The sequence below is a fragment of the Scyliorhinus canicula genome, chromosome 7, assembly GCF_902713615.1.
Source record: "Scyliorhinus canicula chromosome 7, sScyCan1.1, whole genome shotgun sequence".
Lineage (NCBI taxonomy): Eukaryota > Metazoa > Chordata > Chondrichthyes > Carcharhiniformes > Scyliorhinidae > Scyliorhinus > Scyliorhinus canicula.
Genome location: NC_052152.1, coordinates 25,142,618 through 25,159,635, shown reverse-complemented (window position 1 = coordinate 25,159,635; position 17,018 = coordinate 25,142,618). Strand labels below are relative to the sequence as shown.

The 17,018-nt window shown below is 48.4% G+C and overlaps 1 protein-coding gene across 5 annotated transcripts in view; it reads right to left on the bottom strand.

Annotated features, from left to right (window-relative positions):
- setd4 (SET domain containing 4) overlaps window positions 1–17,018 on the bottom strand; it is a 58,487-nt gene that overhangs the window by 19,305 nt on the left and 22,164 nt on the right. For 4 of the 5 annotated variants that reach the window (XM_038801584.1, XM_038801585.1, XM_038801586.1 and 1 more), the window contains 2 exons: window positions 4,482–4,562; window positions 1,565–1,688 (listed from right to left, as the gene is read on the bottom strand). In XM_038801584.1, coding sequence (XP_038657512.1) covers window positions 1,565–1,688; window positions 4,482–4,562 — 205 coding nt within the window. Of the gene's footprint in view, window positions 1–1,564; window positions 1,689–4,481; window positions 4,563–17,018 lie in introns of those variants that run through there. The other variant, XR_005461202.1, reaches the window with a different exon arrangement.

The window sequence follows — 17,018 nt, the reverse complement described above, 5'->3', positions numbered from 1 at the left end:
AGGCACCAGTCAAGAGTGTGATGGAATTCTCTGCACTGGATGCGTGCAGCTCCAAAAACACTCCAGAAGCTCAGCAGCATCCAAGCCAAAGCAGTTTGCTTGATTAGCACCCCATCCACCTCCTCCAATATTCACTCCTTGCAACATTGATGCACCGTGGCAGCAGTGTGTACACCATCTACAAGATGCACTGCAGGATCTCACCGAGGCCCCTTCGACAGCACCTTCCAAACCTACGACCGCTGCCACCTAGAAGGATGTGGGTAACAGATGCATGGGAACAACACTTCCTGCCAGTTCTCCACCAAGTCACACATCACCCTGACTTGGAAATATATCGCTGTTCCTGCACTGTCGCTGGGTCACAATCCTAGAATTGCCTCTCTAACAGCACAGTGGATGCACCTACACCACATGAACTTCAAGAAGGTGGCTCACCACCACCTTTTCAAGAGAAATTAGGGATGGGAAATAATAGTGCTGGCTTAGGCAGCGAAGCCCACGTTCCGTGAACGAATGGAAAAAAAAAAAGATTTTATGATCACTGCTCTTGTGTGGGCACTGAGGGAGCACAGAATGAGCTGAAGTGTGATACTGAAGTCACGAAGGCTGGCTACATGGGCAGGTGTCTGTGGAACTAAAGACTAGCAAGAATTAACACATTCAGGAAAGCAAGCAAGGGCGAAAAACAGAAGCCTCTCGAGTGTGGCATTCACACAGGGGTAATGAATACACTGGGCTGCGCTGTACATCCTCTATACATGCACAGGAACCCCTTCACTGGTTTCAAATCCATATTTATAGTCAAAAAGTTATCTTCATCGAAAATCCACTGAATTAACTCTGCAATGCAAATTATCATTGGAAAGATCATTAGGAAGTTGTTGGAAGATTAAAGCATCTATGTGGTTGCAGAGCCAGGTGATTTTAATCCATACAAGCCATTGTCAAATCTTACAGCTCAGAGGCCATCGTTCCTGTGCCAGTTCATCATCTAATAATCTTCACTACCGGAGGTCTTTTTTCTTATCAAAGTATATAAGCCATTTGCTTTTGAAAGTTACAATTGAGCTTGTTTCTGCCATCCTTTTGGGCAGTGCTCTCCAGATCACAACAGTTTGCTCCATTTAAAAAAAATCTGCCTCGTCTTCTCTCTGGTTTGTTTGCTGATTTACCTTAAAAATGTGTCCTCTGGTTACTGACCACTTGGTCAGTGGAAATAATTTCTACTTACTGGCTCTGATCAAAACCCCTTATAGTTTGGAAAACATCCAGTAAACCTTCACATATCCTTCTCTGTTCCAAGGAGTTCAATCTCAGCTTTTCAAGTATCTCCCCATCGCTGAAGTCCCTCATCCCTGGTATCATTCTGCTAAAAGTCCTCTTCACACCCTTTACATTTTCCCTAGTGTGTTATCCAGAACTGGGCTCAAAGTTCCTGTTTGGAGTGCAACAGGTTTTAGAGATGTTTTGCATAACTTGCTCATTTGCTTTTTTACTCTTATTTAAAAAACGAAGGGTCCCATGAGGCAAAATGAAACCCACAAGATATAAGAATACTCACTTCTTGCATCGCCTTCAGGTTTTCATTCATAAGCTGGGAACAGAGATTTTCTGCAAGTTCCAAACTACTCCGCTCGTTGTCAGCAGAGACAGACAGGCCAACCAAGATGTTCTTTCTCTGTAAACTGCAGAAAGAATCAACAATTCAATCTTCATCATCCTCTGAGTGTCAGTAGAAAGTTTCTCTTCCACCAGACTGTCAACATGAAGGGTGACAGAGTGGCATAATGGTTAGCAGGGACCCGATTCCGGCCTCGGGTCACTGTTTGTGTGGAGTTTGCACATTCTCCCCGTGGGTTTCTACGTGGGTTTCCTCTGGGTGCTCTGGTTTCCTCCCACAGTACAAAGATGTGCAGGTGAGGTGCACTGGTCATGCTAAATTGCCGTTAGTGTCCAATGATGTGTAGGGTAGGTAAGGCTGCGGGGTTACAGGGATAGGGAGGGGGAGTAGGCCTAGGTAGGGTGCTCGATGAGGATTTATGTAGACTTGATGGGCTAAATGGCCTACTACTACACTATAGGGATTCAATAATTCCATTCTGTTCTATGAAGCACTATGAATTATCTCCATTGCACAACAGACTCTCAATGCAAAATTGTTTCACATTTAGTCATGGAACATGAGCAGTGTTTGCAAAGCTAATTTACCAATGATGTTAGGCAGGAAATTGGCCCAGTTACAAGGAATTAAACAACAGAACAGTTGCTGGACATTCAGTCACTCAAGTCTATTCCGTTATTCAATTAGATCAAGGCTCTTCCGTACTTCAACTCTATTTCCCCACCTTTATCCCATATCCTTTGATACCCTTAATAAGAAGCAATCAATCTCAGTCCTGAAATTGCCGCAGCCTTTCGAGGGAAAAGTGAGTTCCAGATTTCCAATCCCCTTTAAGTAAAGCAAGTGCTCCCTGATTTAATTCATCAAAGCCCATCTCTAATTTTAAAATTAACGCCACCTGGTTCTCAATACCCCCACCCGAAGAAATAGTTTCTCCATATTTACCTTTCAAATTCCTTTTATCATTTTAAATCACGCAGTTAGATTACCACGCAAGCCTTTTCAGCTCAAGCAAATACAAGCCATGTTTATCGAGTCTGCTTTAATAATTTACCCTTTAAGCGTTGGCAATATTCTGGAGAATCTGCCAATATATATTTCATGAGGCACATGCCCAAAACTGAACACAATCCTCCAGATAGTGCTGACCAAAGTTCACTTTTGAATTCCAATTTCTTTCAGATTGAGTCCACCATTCCTTTCAACTTTTTGATTACTCTCTGTATCTGTGCACCGGCTTTTGATGATTTTTTTTGTATATGGACACCTATAAGTCAACTAAGTTCCTCCCAACGACCCATTTAGGGTCCCCTGAACTGCTATTATTTACCCTCTTCCTCCGCTGTGATTTATTTTTAACTCATTTTAACGGGATGTGGGCTTCGCTGGATAGGCCAGCAGTTGCTGCCCATTGCTCATTGCCCTCGAGAAGGTAGTGGAAGGGCAGCACAATGGTTGGCACTGCTGCCTCACAGCACCGAGGACTCGGGTTCAATTCCGGCTTCGGGTCACTGTCCATGTGGAGTTTACACATTCTCCCCGTGTCTGCATTGGGTCTCACCCCCACAACCCAAAATGTGCAGGATAGGTGGATTGGCCAAGCTGAATTGCCCCTTTTTGGAATTGGAATTGGAATTGGAAAAAAATAGTTGGGTACTCTAAATTTTGAGAAGATGCCTTTTTGGACCACTGCAGTCCATGAGGTGTAGATACACCTACAGTGTTGTTAGGGAGGGAGTTCTAGGATTTTGACCCAGCGACAGAACGGCGATATATTTCCAAGTTAGGATGGTGAGTGAGTTGGAGGGGAACCTCCAGGTGTCTGCTGCCCTTGTCCTTGTAGATGGTAGTGGTCGTGTGTTTGGAAGGTGTAGGGGAGGCAATGGAGAAGTGGTATCGTCACTGGACTAGTAATCCAGAGACCAAGGGTAATGTTCTTGGGACCTGGGTTCAGATCCCACCACAGCAGATGGTGAAATGTGTGTTCAATAAAAAACAAAGCTGGCATTAAAAGTCTAATGATGACCATGAAACCATTGTCATTTGTAAAAATCCAATTGGTTCACTCATGTTGGGGGGGGGGGGGGGGGGGAGAATATCTGCCATCCCTACTGTCATGTGAGTGTCCCTTTAAGAAAGGCTTTTGACTTGTCACATGGCTTCAGTGATCTCATTGTGTGGGTGGAGCTGGGCTGTGACTCTGGGAGGTTTTTTTGGGTTTCGCTTTCACATTTGGCGGCTGTGGACTCAGACACAGAACATACGTTTTTTGGGCCTGAGATTGTTTTTTTTTTAAAATTTAGAATACCCAATTATCTTTTTTCCAATTTAAGGGGCAATTTAGCATGGCCAATCCACCTACCCTGCACATCTTTGGGTTGTGGGGGTGAAACCCACGCAAACATGGGGAGAATATGCAAACTCCACACAGACAGTGACATTAGGGCAGCACGGTGGCATAGTGGTTAGCACAATTGCTTCACAGCTCCAGGGTCCCAGGTTCGATTCCCGGCTTGGGTCACTGTCTGTGCGGAGTCTGCACGTTCTCCCAGTGTGTGTGTGGGGGTTTCCTCCGGGTGCTCCGGTTTCCTCCCACAGTCCAAATATGTGCAGGTTAGATGGGTTGGCCATGATAAATTGCCCTTAGTGTCCAAATTTGCCCTTAGTGTTGGGTGGGGTTACTGGGTTATGGGTTATGCCGAATGGGCCATTCAGCACTGTAAATTCTATGATTCTATGTGACCCAGGGCCAGGATTCGAACCCGGGTCATCAGCGCCGTAGTCCCAGTGCTAACCACTGCGCCCGTGCCGCATTTGGAGATTAGGGTTTCTACATGTTGAGACTTGAAACACCTACTATTCCTCTGTTCTGAGGCAAAACACCTTCAGAACTGTCAGAAGCCTCCAAGAAGGTCCGTCTAATCCAAACGTCAGGTTTCTAGAAACAAAGAATAAAATGGTAACTTCAGTGATAGCAAAATAATGATTTACACAAAGATAGAAGCTTGTTCAAACAACAAATAGTTTTGACTGAGGTAATCTTCCACTGATTAACTGGAGATCTGAGCAAGTAGTTTGAATTATTTCTGCTCAGATATCCACTTTTGCTTCTCATCTTCTCAAGTCCTGAAATGGAAGATTGTCGGAGCTACTGTTCCTGTTGGGGCGCCAGTGAGCAGAATCGCACAGTGATGAGGTCCAGTTTGCTTTGTTCTTACCAAGTTCCTCTTCCACCTCCTCGCCACCCAAAGCCATTGATTCCTTGTTGGACTATCGTATTACACAGTCCAGTATCACACTCAAGTGACCAACGAATCTTGATCAAAGGCTAGTGAATTGTTGAGTCGTGGGAACATCGTTGCTGAGTCCAACTCTGTCTTTAAGCAGCATCCGCTTGTTCATGTTTCTGACAGAAGTTGATGGATATTTTTATATGTAAGTAACTTAACTGAGTGTCCACTTCCAAAGTCTGAGGCGGAGATCAATTGTAGCACGACCAGAACAATGGCTAAAATCAGTACCGATAGGGACTAAACTTTACTCAAGTGCTCTATTATTGATTGGATAAGTCGACCAAGCTACTTAAGTGGTTTGTCCCCCAATATTAATGCTTATCCTATCCAGACATTATGTTGGAGGAAAACATCAAGCAGTAACTTGTCATTTCTGACATGAATGGAGGGATTGGGGTAGCGGAATGGGAAAATCATTTAAAAAAAACTTGAACATGGGTTCAGTGTGCACTTATTCTAGTGTTTGGCTGTCAAAACGTCTACATCTACCTGGCAATGTGGAAAATTGCCCAGGTGTGTCCCAAATACAAAAAGCAGGACAAATCCAACACAGCCACTTATCGCCCCATCAAGCTACTCTCAATCATCAATAAAGTCCAAAGAATGTGCGGGTTAGGTAGATTGGCATGCAAAATTACCCTTAGTGTCGAAAAAGGTTAATTGGGATTACTTGATTACGGGTATAGGTGGAGGTGTGGGCTTGAGTAGGGTGCTCTTTCCAAGGGCCGGTGCAGACTCGATGGGCTGAATGGCCTCCTTCTGCACTGTAGATTCTATGATTCTAAGTGATGGAAGGGGTCATTAACAGCGCTATCAAGCAACACTTGCTTCACAATAACCTGCTCATTTGCTGAATTTGGGATCCACCAGAGTCACTTAGAACCTGACCCCATTATAGCCATGGTTCAAACATGGACAAACTAGAGTCAATGGGACTCGGAGGAAACTCTCGCTGGTTGGAGACATTGGAGCCATACCTGGTACAAAGGAAGATGGTTGTGGCTGTTGGAGGACAATCATCTCAGTTCCAGGACATCACTGCAGGAGTTCCTCAGGAGAGTATCCTCGGCCCAAGCACCTTCAGCTGCTTCATCAATGACCTTCCTTCCATCATAAGGTCAGAAGTGGGGACATTTGTTCACTGATGACTGCACAATGTTCAGCACCATTCACGACTCCTCAGATACTGAAGCAGTCCATGGCCAAATGCAGCAAACAATATCCAGGTTTGGGCTGATAAATGGCAAGTAACATTTGTGCCACATAAATGCCAGGCAATGACCATTTCCAACAAGAGAGAATCTAACCATCAGCCCTTGACATACAATGGTATTACCATCACTGTCAACATCATGGGGGGTAAGCATTGACCACAAACTGAACTAGCAATATAAATACTGTGGATACAAAAGCAGGTCAGAGACTAGAATCCTATGACGAGTAACTCACCTTCTCACTCCTCAAAGACTATCCACCATCTACAAGGCACAAGTCAGGAGTGTGATGGAATACCCCACTAGCTTCCACAACATTCAAGAAGCTTGATGCCATCCAGGACAAAGCAACCCACTTCAGTGGCACCCCATCCACAAAAATTCACTCCCTCCACCAGACTTACAGTGGCAGCAGCGAGTCTTATCTACAAAATACACTGCGGCAATTCACCAAGGCTCTTTAGAGAGTACCTTCCTAACCCATGGCCACTACTAGCTGGAAGGACAAGGGCAACAGATATAGGGGAACAGCACCGCCTTGGGAAGTTCCCCTCCAAGTCACTCACCATCCCAACTTGGAAATATATCATTGTTCCTTTACTGTCACTGGGTCAAAATCCAGGAACACCCTCCCTGTCAGCACTGTAGCTGTACCTACACCACATGGACTGCTGTGGTTCACAAAGGCAGCTCATCACCACCTTCTCAAAGGCAATAAATGCTGGTCTAGCCAGTGACATCCACATCTCATGAATGAATAAAAACATGATCTGGAGATGCCGGCGTTGGACTGGGGTGAGCACAGTAAGACGTCTTACAGTGAAGTTGACTCTCCTGATGAAAGAGCTGCGCTCCGAAAGCTTCTGATTTCAAATAACCCTGTTGGACTTTTACCTGGTGTTGTAAGATTTCTTACTGAATAAAAACAGGAAGTCAGTGAGTCAGCAATGACTTAGTTGGAAGCACTCTCGCCTCTGAGTCAGTTGGTTGTAGATTCAAGGCCAGTTCCAGACACTCGAACATAAAATCAAGGCTCATAAGGCCCTCTTTTGGATGGGATGTTAAAGTGAGGCCCATCTAGTGGATGTAAAATATCCCATGGCTCTATTGCAAAGTAATACAGGGGAGTTAGTCCTATTGTCCAGGTCAGAATTTCTCCCACAATTAAAAATACCAACAAAAATACACATAGATTTTGTGCTGCCTTATCGTCTCCATAATTGTGATGTGCAGCCCAGAACTCAACTTGCTGCTGACTGGCGACATGCTGAGTAGGGGGCCCGGTGTGGGTGTGGGTAACACGAGTTACAGCCAACTTGTCACAGAGTGAGGAATAAAATGACCATTGGAGCGGCAGACCACAGACCAGGCTCCCAGGTTCTTTGACATGAGGCATGTTCAAAGGTGGAATGGTGGAGGTTGTTTCGACAGGGGCCGAGCTCCAGGCACATTCGGCAAAGGGGATGGGAGCAGTTAGCCGCAGAGATACAGTGGATACAGTGCTGGAAGAAGTTTGATGGCCTCCCAGGTGTGGGCAGGATCGTGCAGATGAGGTCCCGGATTCCTCCTCCCTTCCTTGTTAAAGGCCTGCAGCAAGGCCTGCGCCCCTGTGAGGTGCCAGATTCAATAGCACGCAGCAGGTCATTATGAATTTGGAGGGATTCTCCAGTATGAATTTTATGGGACTCCAACAGCACCAACGCATCAAGTGCTGGAGTCTAACTCTGCAGCCTTTAAATTTGTGTTAAATGCCATCCATGGGTAGTGATTATCAACCAGATTACTGAATGGACAGAATTAGATACTAATCGCTTTATGTTGAGAGGTAAGTAGCCAGAAAATAAAAATGCACCCGGCCTCCCACTCTCCCCAGTCAGCATTTTCATCCGGGTGTGTAAACTGCAGGCAATTCTCTCCTGCTCTGTGCAATATTCTCTCAAATTAGCAAGTGCAAGGCAAAAGGTGACTTCCTAAGATTACATTGGACTCGTTCCCGGTGAGAATTCCCTTGATGCGGGGAGAAACAGACCATCCTGATTTCCCGTCATGGAAGAGGTCGAATGCATTTTACTCTTATTCAAAGCCAAAGTCACATTTCTGACTGTTGAGCTTTGAAAGTGTGTTAAAGTCTTTACAGTCAGACAGAATGTTGGAATGCAGAACGGAGGCACACCCTGTTGACTCGTATCCCCGCCTACACATTGTCAAGGAACCACCGTCCCGCCCTGAAGCAATCGCTCCATAACTCCAGCAGCGAGACCAAAAGCCTGTGTTCTACTGAAAACCCCACCCTCCTAACCCAATGGGGAAACAATCCGAGTTTCAATTCATTAGCAGACACAAGCCCCTGCTTTCACAGCGGTGATTTCAAACAGTGATGGGAAGCAGAGGACGGGTCGGGGTCCAAGTTACCGTAAATGAGATTTATTATCTGTAAAGAGAGAATGTGCTGGGTGTGGAGACGTTCTGGGAGTGGCTCGAGGTGAATTGCTCCTTCAGAAAGACAGCCCCTCTGTACGATGCACCAAATGGCCTCCTGTGCTGGAACCATTCTATTCCAGGATTCTATTATAAAGTATATGAATAAAATCTGAAACTGAGTTTCAGGCCAATCACCATGTCTTATGCTTCAGTGAAGTAATTTGGCACACAGATGGAACAAGAGTGCCCACGGGGACCTCCAGTGGTGGCATGTAGGAGGAAGTCGCACGTTGGGTGGCTCCTGCTCAAGGTTTGATTTTTTATAGTTTAATACCCTAAGGAGGTGGCTCTGGAAATAGTGGATGCATTGGTGGTCATCTTCCGGGATTCTCTCGAATGTGGAACTGTCTCTGCAGATTGGAGGGTAGCTCACTTCACTCCAATATTCAAAAAGGGAGGTAAAGAGAAAACAGGAAATTATAGACCAGTAAGCCTAACATCGGTAGTGGAGAAAATTCTTGAATCCATTATCAAGGACTTTATAGCGGAATATTTAGAAAACAGTGGCAGGATCAGTCAGAGTCAGCATGGATTTATGAAGGGGAAATCATGCTTGACAAATCTGTTGGAATTCTTTGAAGTTGTAACCAGTACAGTTGCCAAGGGGGGGGGGGGGGGGGCAGTCGATGTGATATGTTTGGACTTTCAGAAGGCGTTTGACAAAGTCCCGCATAAGAGATTATTGTGCAAAATTAAAGCACATGGGATTGGGGGAAGTGTATTGAGGTGGATAGAAAATTGGTTGGCAGAAAGGAAAAAATGAATAGGAATTAACGGGTCCTTTTCAAATTGGCAGGCAGTAACTTGTGGGGGATCACAGGGTTCGGTGCTGGGACCCCAGCTAATCACAATATATATTAATAATTTGGATGAGGGAACAAAATGTAACATCACAAAGTTTGCCGATGATACCAAGTTGGGTGGGAGGGTGAACTGTGACGAGGATGCAGGGATCCTACAGCATGATCGGGACAGGTTGGACGAGTGGGCAAATCAATGGCAGATGCAGTATAATTTGGATAAGTGTGAGGTTATTCACTTTGGAAGCAAAAACAGGAAGGCAGATTACTACCTGAATGGTTATAAATTGGGAGAGTGGAGTGTGCAGCGGGACCTGGTTGTCCTTGTGCACCATTCGCTGAAGGTAAGCGTGCAGGTGCAGCAGGCGGTAAAGAAGGCGAATGGTATGTTAGCCTTCATTGCGAGAGGTTTCGAGTACAGGAGCAGTGATGTGTTGCTGCAATTATATGGGGCCTTGGTGAGGCCACACCTGGAGTATTGTGTGCAGTTTTAGTCTCCTTCTCTGAGGAAGGATGTTCTTGCTCTCGAGGGAGTGCAGCGAAGGTTTACCAGACTGATTCCAGGGATGGCGGGACTGTCATATGAGGAGAGATTGACTAGGTTGGGATTGTTCTCGCTGGAGTTCAGAAGAATGAGGGGGGATCTCATAGAGACTTATAAAATTCTAACAGGACTAGACAGGGTAGATGTAGAGAAGATGTTCCCAATGATGGGTGTGTCCAGAACCAGGGGTCACAATCTGAGGATTCAGGGTAAACCATTTTGGACAGAGATAAGGAGACATTTGTTCACCCAAAGAGTGGTGAGCCTTTGGAATTCATTACCACAGGAAGTCGCTGATACTAAAATATTGAATGTATTGAAGAGGCAGCTGGATATAGCACTTGGGGCGAATGGGATCAAAGGCTAAGGGGAGAAAGCAGGATTGGGCTATTGATTGGATGATCAGCCATGATCGTGATGAATGGCGGAGCAGGCTCGAAGGGCAAAAAGGCCTCCTTCTGCTCCTATCTTCTATGTATCTATGAAGGATCAGGTGAGGCTCAGGAGGGCTGGGTAAACCAAGTGTTTCATTTGGGGTTTGACAGCAAGGCGCAGGGGGTAGTGGTTGTGGTCGGTAAGAGAGTGATGTTCCAGATGGGGAAGGTGGCGGTGGACCAGGGGGGTAGATATGTGATGTAACAGGGGCATTGGAGTGGAGGTTGGTGGCGCTGGAAAGTGTGTATGGCCCTAACTGGGACGATGTAGGGTTCATGAGAAAGGTGTTTGGGGCCATTCCAGACTTGGATTCGCACGAGCTAACAGTGGGTGGGGACTGAAACGATGTTCAGGAGCCAAGGCTGGACAGATCGCAGTCGCCATCGCTTGCCCAGTCGGGCAGGGCAAAGGTGCTGACTGGGCTTATGGGAGGAGTGGACCCGTGGAGGTTCTTGCACCCGAGACAGTGCGAGTATTCGTTTTCCTCCTCCGTCCACAAGGTTTATTCGAGGATAGCTTTTCTTTGTGGTAGGAAATGCGCCACATTGGGTGGACATGGTCTTGGAGAAGGGGACAGTGCAGAGACTGGGGTGGAGATTGGACGTGGGGTTGCTGGGGGATCGAAGTTTTTGTGAGAAGATCGGGAGGGTGATTGAGGAGTACGTGGGTTTTAACTGCATGAGTGAGGTATTGCTGGCGGTGGTGTGGGAGGCAGTGGTGAGGGAGGCAGTGGTGAGGGGGGAGGTGATATCGTTTAAGGCTCAGGTAGATAAAGAGGAGAGGCTGGAGCAGCAAAGGCTGATAGATGAGGAGATGTTGGAAGTGGACAGGAGGTAGGCGGGGGATGCAGATCCAGCCCTTTTGGACAGAAAGAGGCTAGTTTGAATCAGTTATCCCTGGGAAGTCGGTGCGCCAAGTGGCGAGGGAAAGTGCGGGATTGGACGGGGAAATTGGTGGTGGCCCCGGACCAGATCAACAGGGTGTTTGAGGAATTCTATAAAAATTTGTACAGGTCGGAACCACCGGGGGAGGATTGGGAGATGCGAGAATACCTGGACGGTCTGCAGTACCCGAGGTTGGGGAAGGAAGATAAGGACACATTGGAGGGGTTGGTAGGACACCAGGAGATGAAGGAGGCAATTGGGAGGATGCAACTGGGGAAGGTGGCAGGACCAGATGGGTTCCCAATGGAGTATTACAAGAAATTTAAGGACAGGTTGGCGCCACTGATGGTGGGGATGTTTGAGGCGATGGGGAAGGGGGTGCTACCACAACCATTGGGACAGGCCTCAATCTCCTTGTTGCTGAAGAAAGATAAGGACCCAACGGAGTGTGGGTCATACAGACCTATATCGCTAATGAATGTTGATGCAAAGATATTAGCGAAAGTACTGGCGGCTAGGTTGGAGCGGTGCCTCCCAAAGGTAATAGGGGAGGACCAGACCGGGTTCGTTAAAGGGAGGCCGCTGTTCTCAAATTTTAGGAGGATGCTAATTCTAATCATGTCGTCGGCTGAGGGAAAGGAGACTGATGGGGTGGTTGCGCTGGACGCGGAAAAGGCATTTGATGGAGTAGAATGGGGATATTTGATTGCAGTTCTTGAGAAGTTTGGGTTCGGGCTGAGATTCATGGAGTGGGTACAGCTGTTACGTAAGGAACCGAGGGCGAGTGTCCGCACAAACAATACGAGTTTGGGGTAAATACGAGTTTGGGGTACTTTGCTCTGCACCAGGGGGACCAGGCAGGGATGTCCTATGTCCCCTCTGTTATTTGCGTTAGCGATTGAGCCTTTGGTCATCGTGCTGAGGAGCATGGGGTTATGGAAGGGAATAGTATGGAGTGTGGGGGGGGTTGGAACACAGGGTGTCACTGTACACGGATCATCTATTGCTGTATGTGTCAGAGCCGCGTGCATCGACGGGGATATATTGGAGCTTCTCTGAACGTTTGGGTCCTTTTTGGCGTATAAATGAAACCTGGAAAAGAGTGAATACTTGGTGGTGTCCCGGCCGGGGGAGGGGGTGGGAGGGCTGCCATTCCACAGGGCGGCAAACCACTTTAGGTATTTGAGAGTGTAGGTGGCGCGGGACTGGGGGGCTCCATAGATATAATCTTACTAGCTTAGTGGGGAGGGTGAAAGCGGATTTGGAAAGGTGAGATAGTCTCCCCCCGTCACTGGCAGGTCAGGTGCAGACCATAAAAATGAGCGTGCTGCCGCAATTTTTGTTTTCATGTCAGTGTATGACCGTCTTTTTGCGAAACGTATTTTTCAAGGAAATAGATAAGCCGATCACCTCATTTATCTCTTGGGGGAGGGGCGGGGGGGGGGGGGGGGGGGGGGTGGTAGCCAGGGTTAGGAATGTAGAAGGTAGTTCTGCAGAGAGGACAGCAGGCGGGGTGGTTGGGCCTCCCGAATTTATTATCCTACTATTGGGCGGCGAATGCCAAATAGGTGGAGGTAGGGCGGGGGTGCGGGGGTGGGGGGGGGGGATGTGTCCCCAGTGGGTTACAATGGAGGAGAGTCTGTACAGGTGGTCGGGGTAGAGGGCCTTGGCTACAGCGCCGCTCCCAACGGCCCCGAGAAAATATCTGGGAGTCCAGAGGTGGTGGCAACGCTGAAGATTTAGAGGCAGCTCTTTAAGCCGAGGGTGGGGTCAGGGGAGATGCCGATTAGAGGGAACCATAGGCATGGGCCCGAAAAGTTGGACAGGAGGTTTTGGTGATGGGAGGCAGGGTATTAAAAGACCCGTTTCTGGGAGGTCGTTTTGCGAGGTTGGAAGAGGTGGGGGAGAAATATGGACTGGGGCAAGGGGAAGGGTTTAGGTATCTGCAGTTCTGGGACTTTGCTAAGAAAGAACTTCAGAGTTTCCCGATAGCGCCGGCCCCCTCGTTATTGGAAGAGGTACTGACGGCAAGAGGAACAGGGAAGTGGGGGGGGGGGGGGGGGGGGGGTCGGCGATCTGCAGGAGGATTCTGGGGGAGGACGGGGTACCTTGGAAGGGTTTAAAGTCAAATGGGAGGAGGAGTTGGGGGAGGATACGGAAGATGGTCTCTGGTGCGAGGTGCTCCGGAGGGTAAATGTCTCAATCTCATGCGCGAGGTTGGGGCTGATCTAGCTGAAGGTCGTGCATAGGGCGCACCTCACAAGGCCGAGGATAAGCCGACTCTTTAAGGAGGTGGAGGGTGTATGTGAGTGATATGGGAGGAGCCCTGCAAACCATGTACACATGTTTTTACATAGAATTTACAGTGCAGAAGGAGGCCATACGGTCCTGCCCGTAGCTGGAGAGGTATTGGAGGGAAGTTTTCAAGGTCATCTTGGGAATATTACACGCAAGCTTGGAGCCAGGGCCCCTAGAAGCCATTTTTGGGGTGTCGGATGGACTTTGGGAACAGCTCCCTTAAAAAGTTAACCCCTTGGCCAACCCCGAGGTCCACCAGGTCAAATTCAGGAGCAGCACCAATTCTTGCCCACGTGATTCTCGGCTCACCATGGTCTGGAAAATATGGGGCTGGAGTCTCCTATTCTGGGGCTATGTCCCCAAGTGGCCATGGGAACGGTGGCGTTTTACACCAGACGAAATGGCGTAAAAGTGCCCCCAATCCCCGTTTTGCTGGGGGCTGGCGACACGGCAGCTTAGAGCACTCAGCACTTGCTGCTGATACGGCCTGGAGAATTGCCGGGTCCGTGGTCCCGCATGCGCACGGTAACGGCCTGAAGCAGCCACGCCATGCTTCATGGCGGAGGCCGCACGCGGACCCGAACCGCGGAATAGTGCCCCCTCCTTCGGTCGGCTCGTCCATCCCGGACCACCCCCCCCCCCCCCCCCCCCCACAGTGCCCCCAGCCCCGAATAATGTGCCCCCCTGCCCGCGGATCGGCCCTCCCCCAATTGTGGCGGGGCTGGACTGTGTCCACAGCCGCCAAGCAGAGTTCCAGAAGGATGAGACCACACGTGCCCCGTGCTGTCAGGAACACGGCCAGTCGTGGGTGGAGCATCGGGGTGCGGGCCTCAGGCAATGTCCTGAGGCCGTTGATACGTAGAGTATGTCGCTTTGGAGGGGGGGCGGAGCATCAGGAAAGCAATGACGCCCCCGATTTGATCGAGAAATTTGATTCTCCAGCCGATTGCTGAATGCACTTTTGGCGTCGGCGACTGAAGAATCCAGCCCATGGTGTCCGGCCCGTTAATAGGATGCAAATGAGTATTGCTGACCCATTGGCATCCTCCCACTGGCTTGGGATGTGAACCTTGATCTCAATGCCAATGGGGGGCTGGAGCATCGGAGACGGATCACCGCGCAGCACCGATCCCATTTTCTCCCCAAGCCTGGATTCTCCGCCACATCGGGTACTCTGCTACCGGCGGTGCGAGATGGAGAATCCAACCCATGGTTGGAATGAACGATGATCTCACTTATATGATATCTTAATTGCACCTTTGGCAGCCGCAGAGTGTGGATACCTTAACCTAGATTCTTAAATAATAATAATTACTGCAACAGATGTATATACCTGAAGTCAGGTTTTTAAAACACGACTGTAACAGATATAAATTACAATATATATATTCACCAATTTCTTACATTCATCACACAGTCTGATCTGAGTTAGTTGGTCTCAGGGTAGTGGTGGCCTCAATATTTGGGAGGGGAACATCCACGAGGTCCCTGATCTCTAACCAGTGACTCCTGTTGGAAGTATACTGGTGTTTACCTAATAAATATTGCATCACAGTCAGAGAGCCAGATATAATGCATTGCTGAAGATCAGACATGACTAATGCTCTATGAAAGCCGGGAGCAAATATTGCCTTTTGAAGCTTCAAACAGAACAGTAAATGTGTGCAGCAAAGGGAAGTAAAGATTGCGGGCAGTGTTGTTCTTTTTAAAAAAAAATCTTTTTATTCTAATTTTCCACCTTTTCATCAAATACACATGAAAAGAAAATCAACAACCCTACAGCACCAGTCCACCAAACAGTATCCCCGTCAATATACAGACCCAAACATCACCCGTACATTCCAAGTAAAAAACAAAAGAAAATGAACAATCATCCCACAAACAAATGTGCTGAAAACCAACAATTTAGCCCTCGCCTCGCTGATTGCCCAGAGGGGGGGGGTCCTGTTGGGGTGGAGGTCAGTTTCCCCGCCTGTGCCTCAGCGGGAAGGGGGGGGGGGATTTCTGACTCTCGAGAAGGTGACATTTGAGCCAAGGGGGGATGAAGGGAGGGGTCTATAATTCATGGGGTTTGTTTAACAAGCACTTTCAAGAATTGGTTGCCATTGAACATTAAGGGGGGCGGGGGGGGGGGGGGGGGGGGGTTATTGACTCTCAGGCTCTCTGACTGTGATGCAATATTTATTAGGTAAACACCAGTATACTTCCAACAGGAGTCACTGGTTAGAGATCAGGAACCTCGTGGATGTTCCCCTCCCAAATATTGAGGCCACCACTACCCTGAGACCAACTAACTCAGACCAGACTGTGATGAACGTAAGAAATTGGTGAATATATATTGTAATTTATATCTGAAACAGTCATGTTTTTAAAAACCTGACTTCAGGTATATACATCTGTTGCAGTAATTATTATTATTAAAGCATCTAGGTTAAGGTATCCACACTCTGCGGCTGCCAAAGGTGCAATTAAGATATCATATAAGTGAGATCATTATTCTTTCCAACCATTGGTTGGGTTCTTCGTCTCACACCCCGATAGCGGAGTCCCCAATATGGGGGACAACCCAGTGTTGGGGAGAACATGGGATCGGTGCCAAGCACTGATCCTTTTCCAATGCTCCAGCCCCCCCATTGGCATTGAGATCCAGGTTTACACCCCAAGCCAGCAGGAGGATACAAATTAGTCATTAAGGTCCATTTGCGTCCTATTAACGGGCCGGACACCATGGGCGGGATTCTCCGCTCACCGACGGCAATTTCGTAATCAGCAATTGGGCGGAGAAACCATTTTCATGATGGACTCCGAGGCCGTGCCTGTTTTCGCATGCTCCGCCCCTTCCAAAATGGCGTCATCGAGGAGCGCGCTGCACACCGTTGGGACATCCTCAGGATGTCACCTGTAGGCCGTCCCCAGCTGCTCCGCCCCCAATGGGCCGGATTCATGACCGCGCTGTTGACTCATGGTCTCAGTGTCGGGAACCCAGCATGGCAGCTGCGGACAGTGTCCAGCACCACCAACGGGTGGGGGGGTGGCAACAGGGTATCCAGGGGGGCACTATCTGGCAGGTCAGCTCCGCGCACGGCCGGCGCCATGTTGTACACCGTGTTGCTGAGCGGCAGCGTGCGCTCGCGCGGCCTGGGATCCGGCAATTCTCTGACCATTTTTGTCGTGGAGGCCGGGCGATTTACATGGCGTGGCTGTTATCCCCTCACCAGTCACTGGGCCGCTGCCGATTGTTTTGACGTAAAACGCCATGGATCCTCCAGACATAGCCTAAAAATCATAGAATCCAGCCCCATATTCTGACAAGCGTGTATTTGACCCGGTGGACCTCGGGGCGAACAAGGGGTTAACTCTTCAAGGGAGCTAGTGCCAAAGTCATCGGAGAGCCCCGGACAATTCAAGAGCTGGCCACCCCACCCGAACCTTCCCAAAGCCCCTC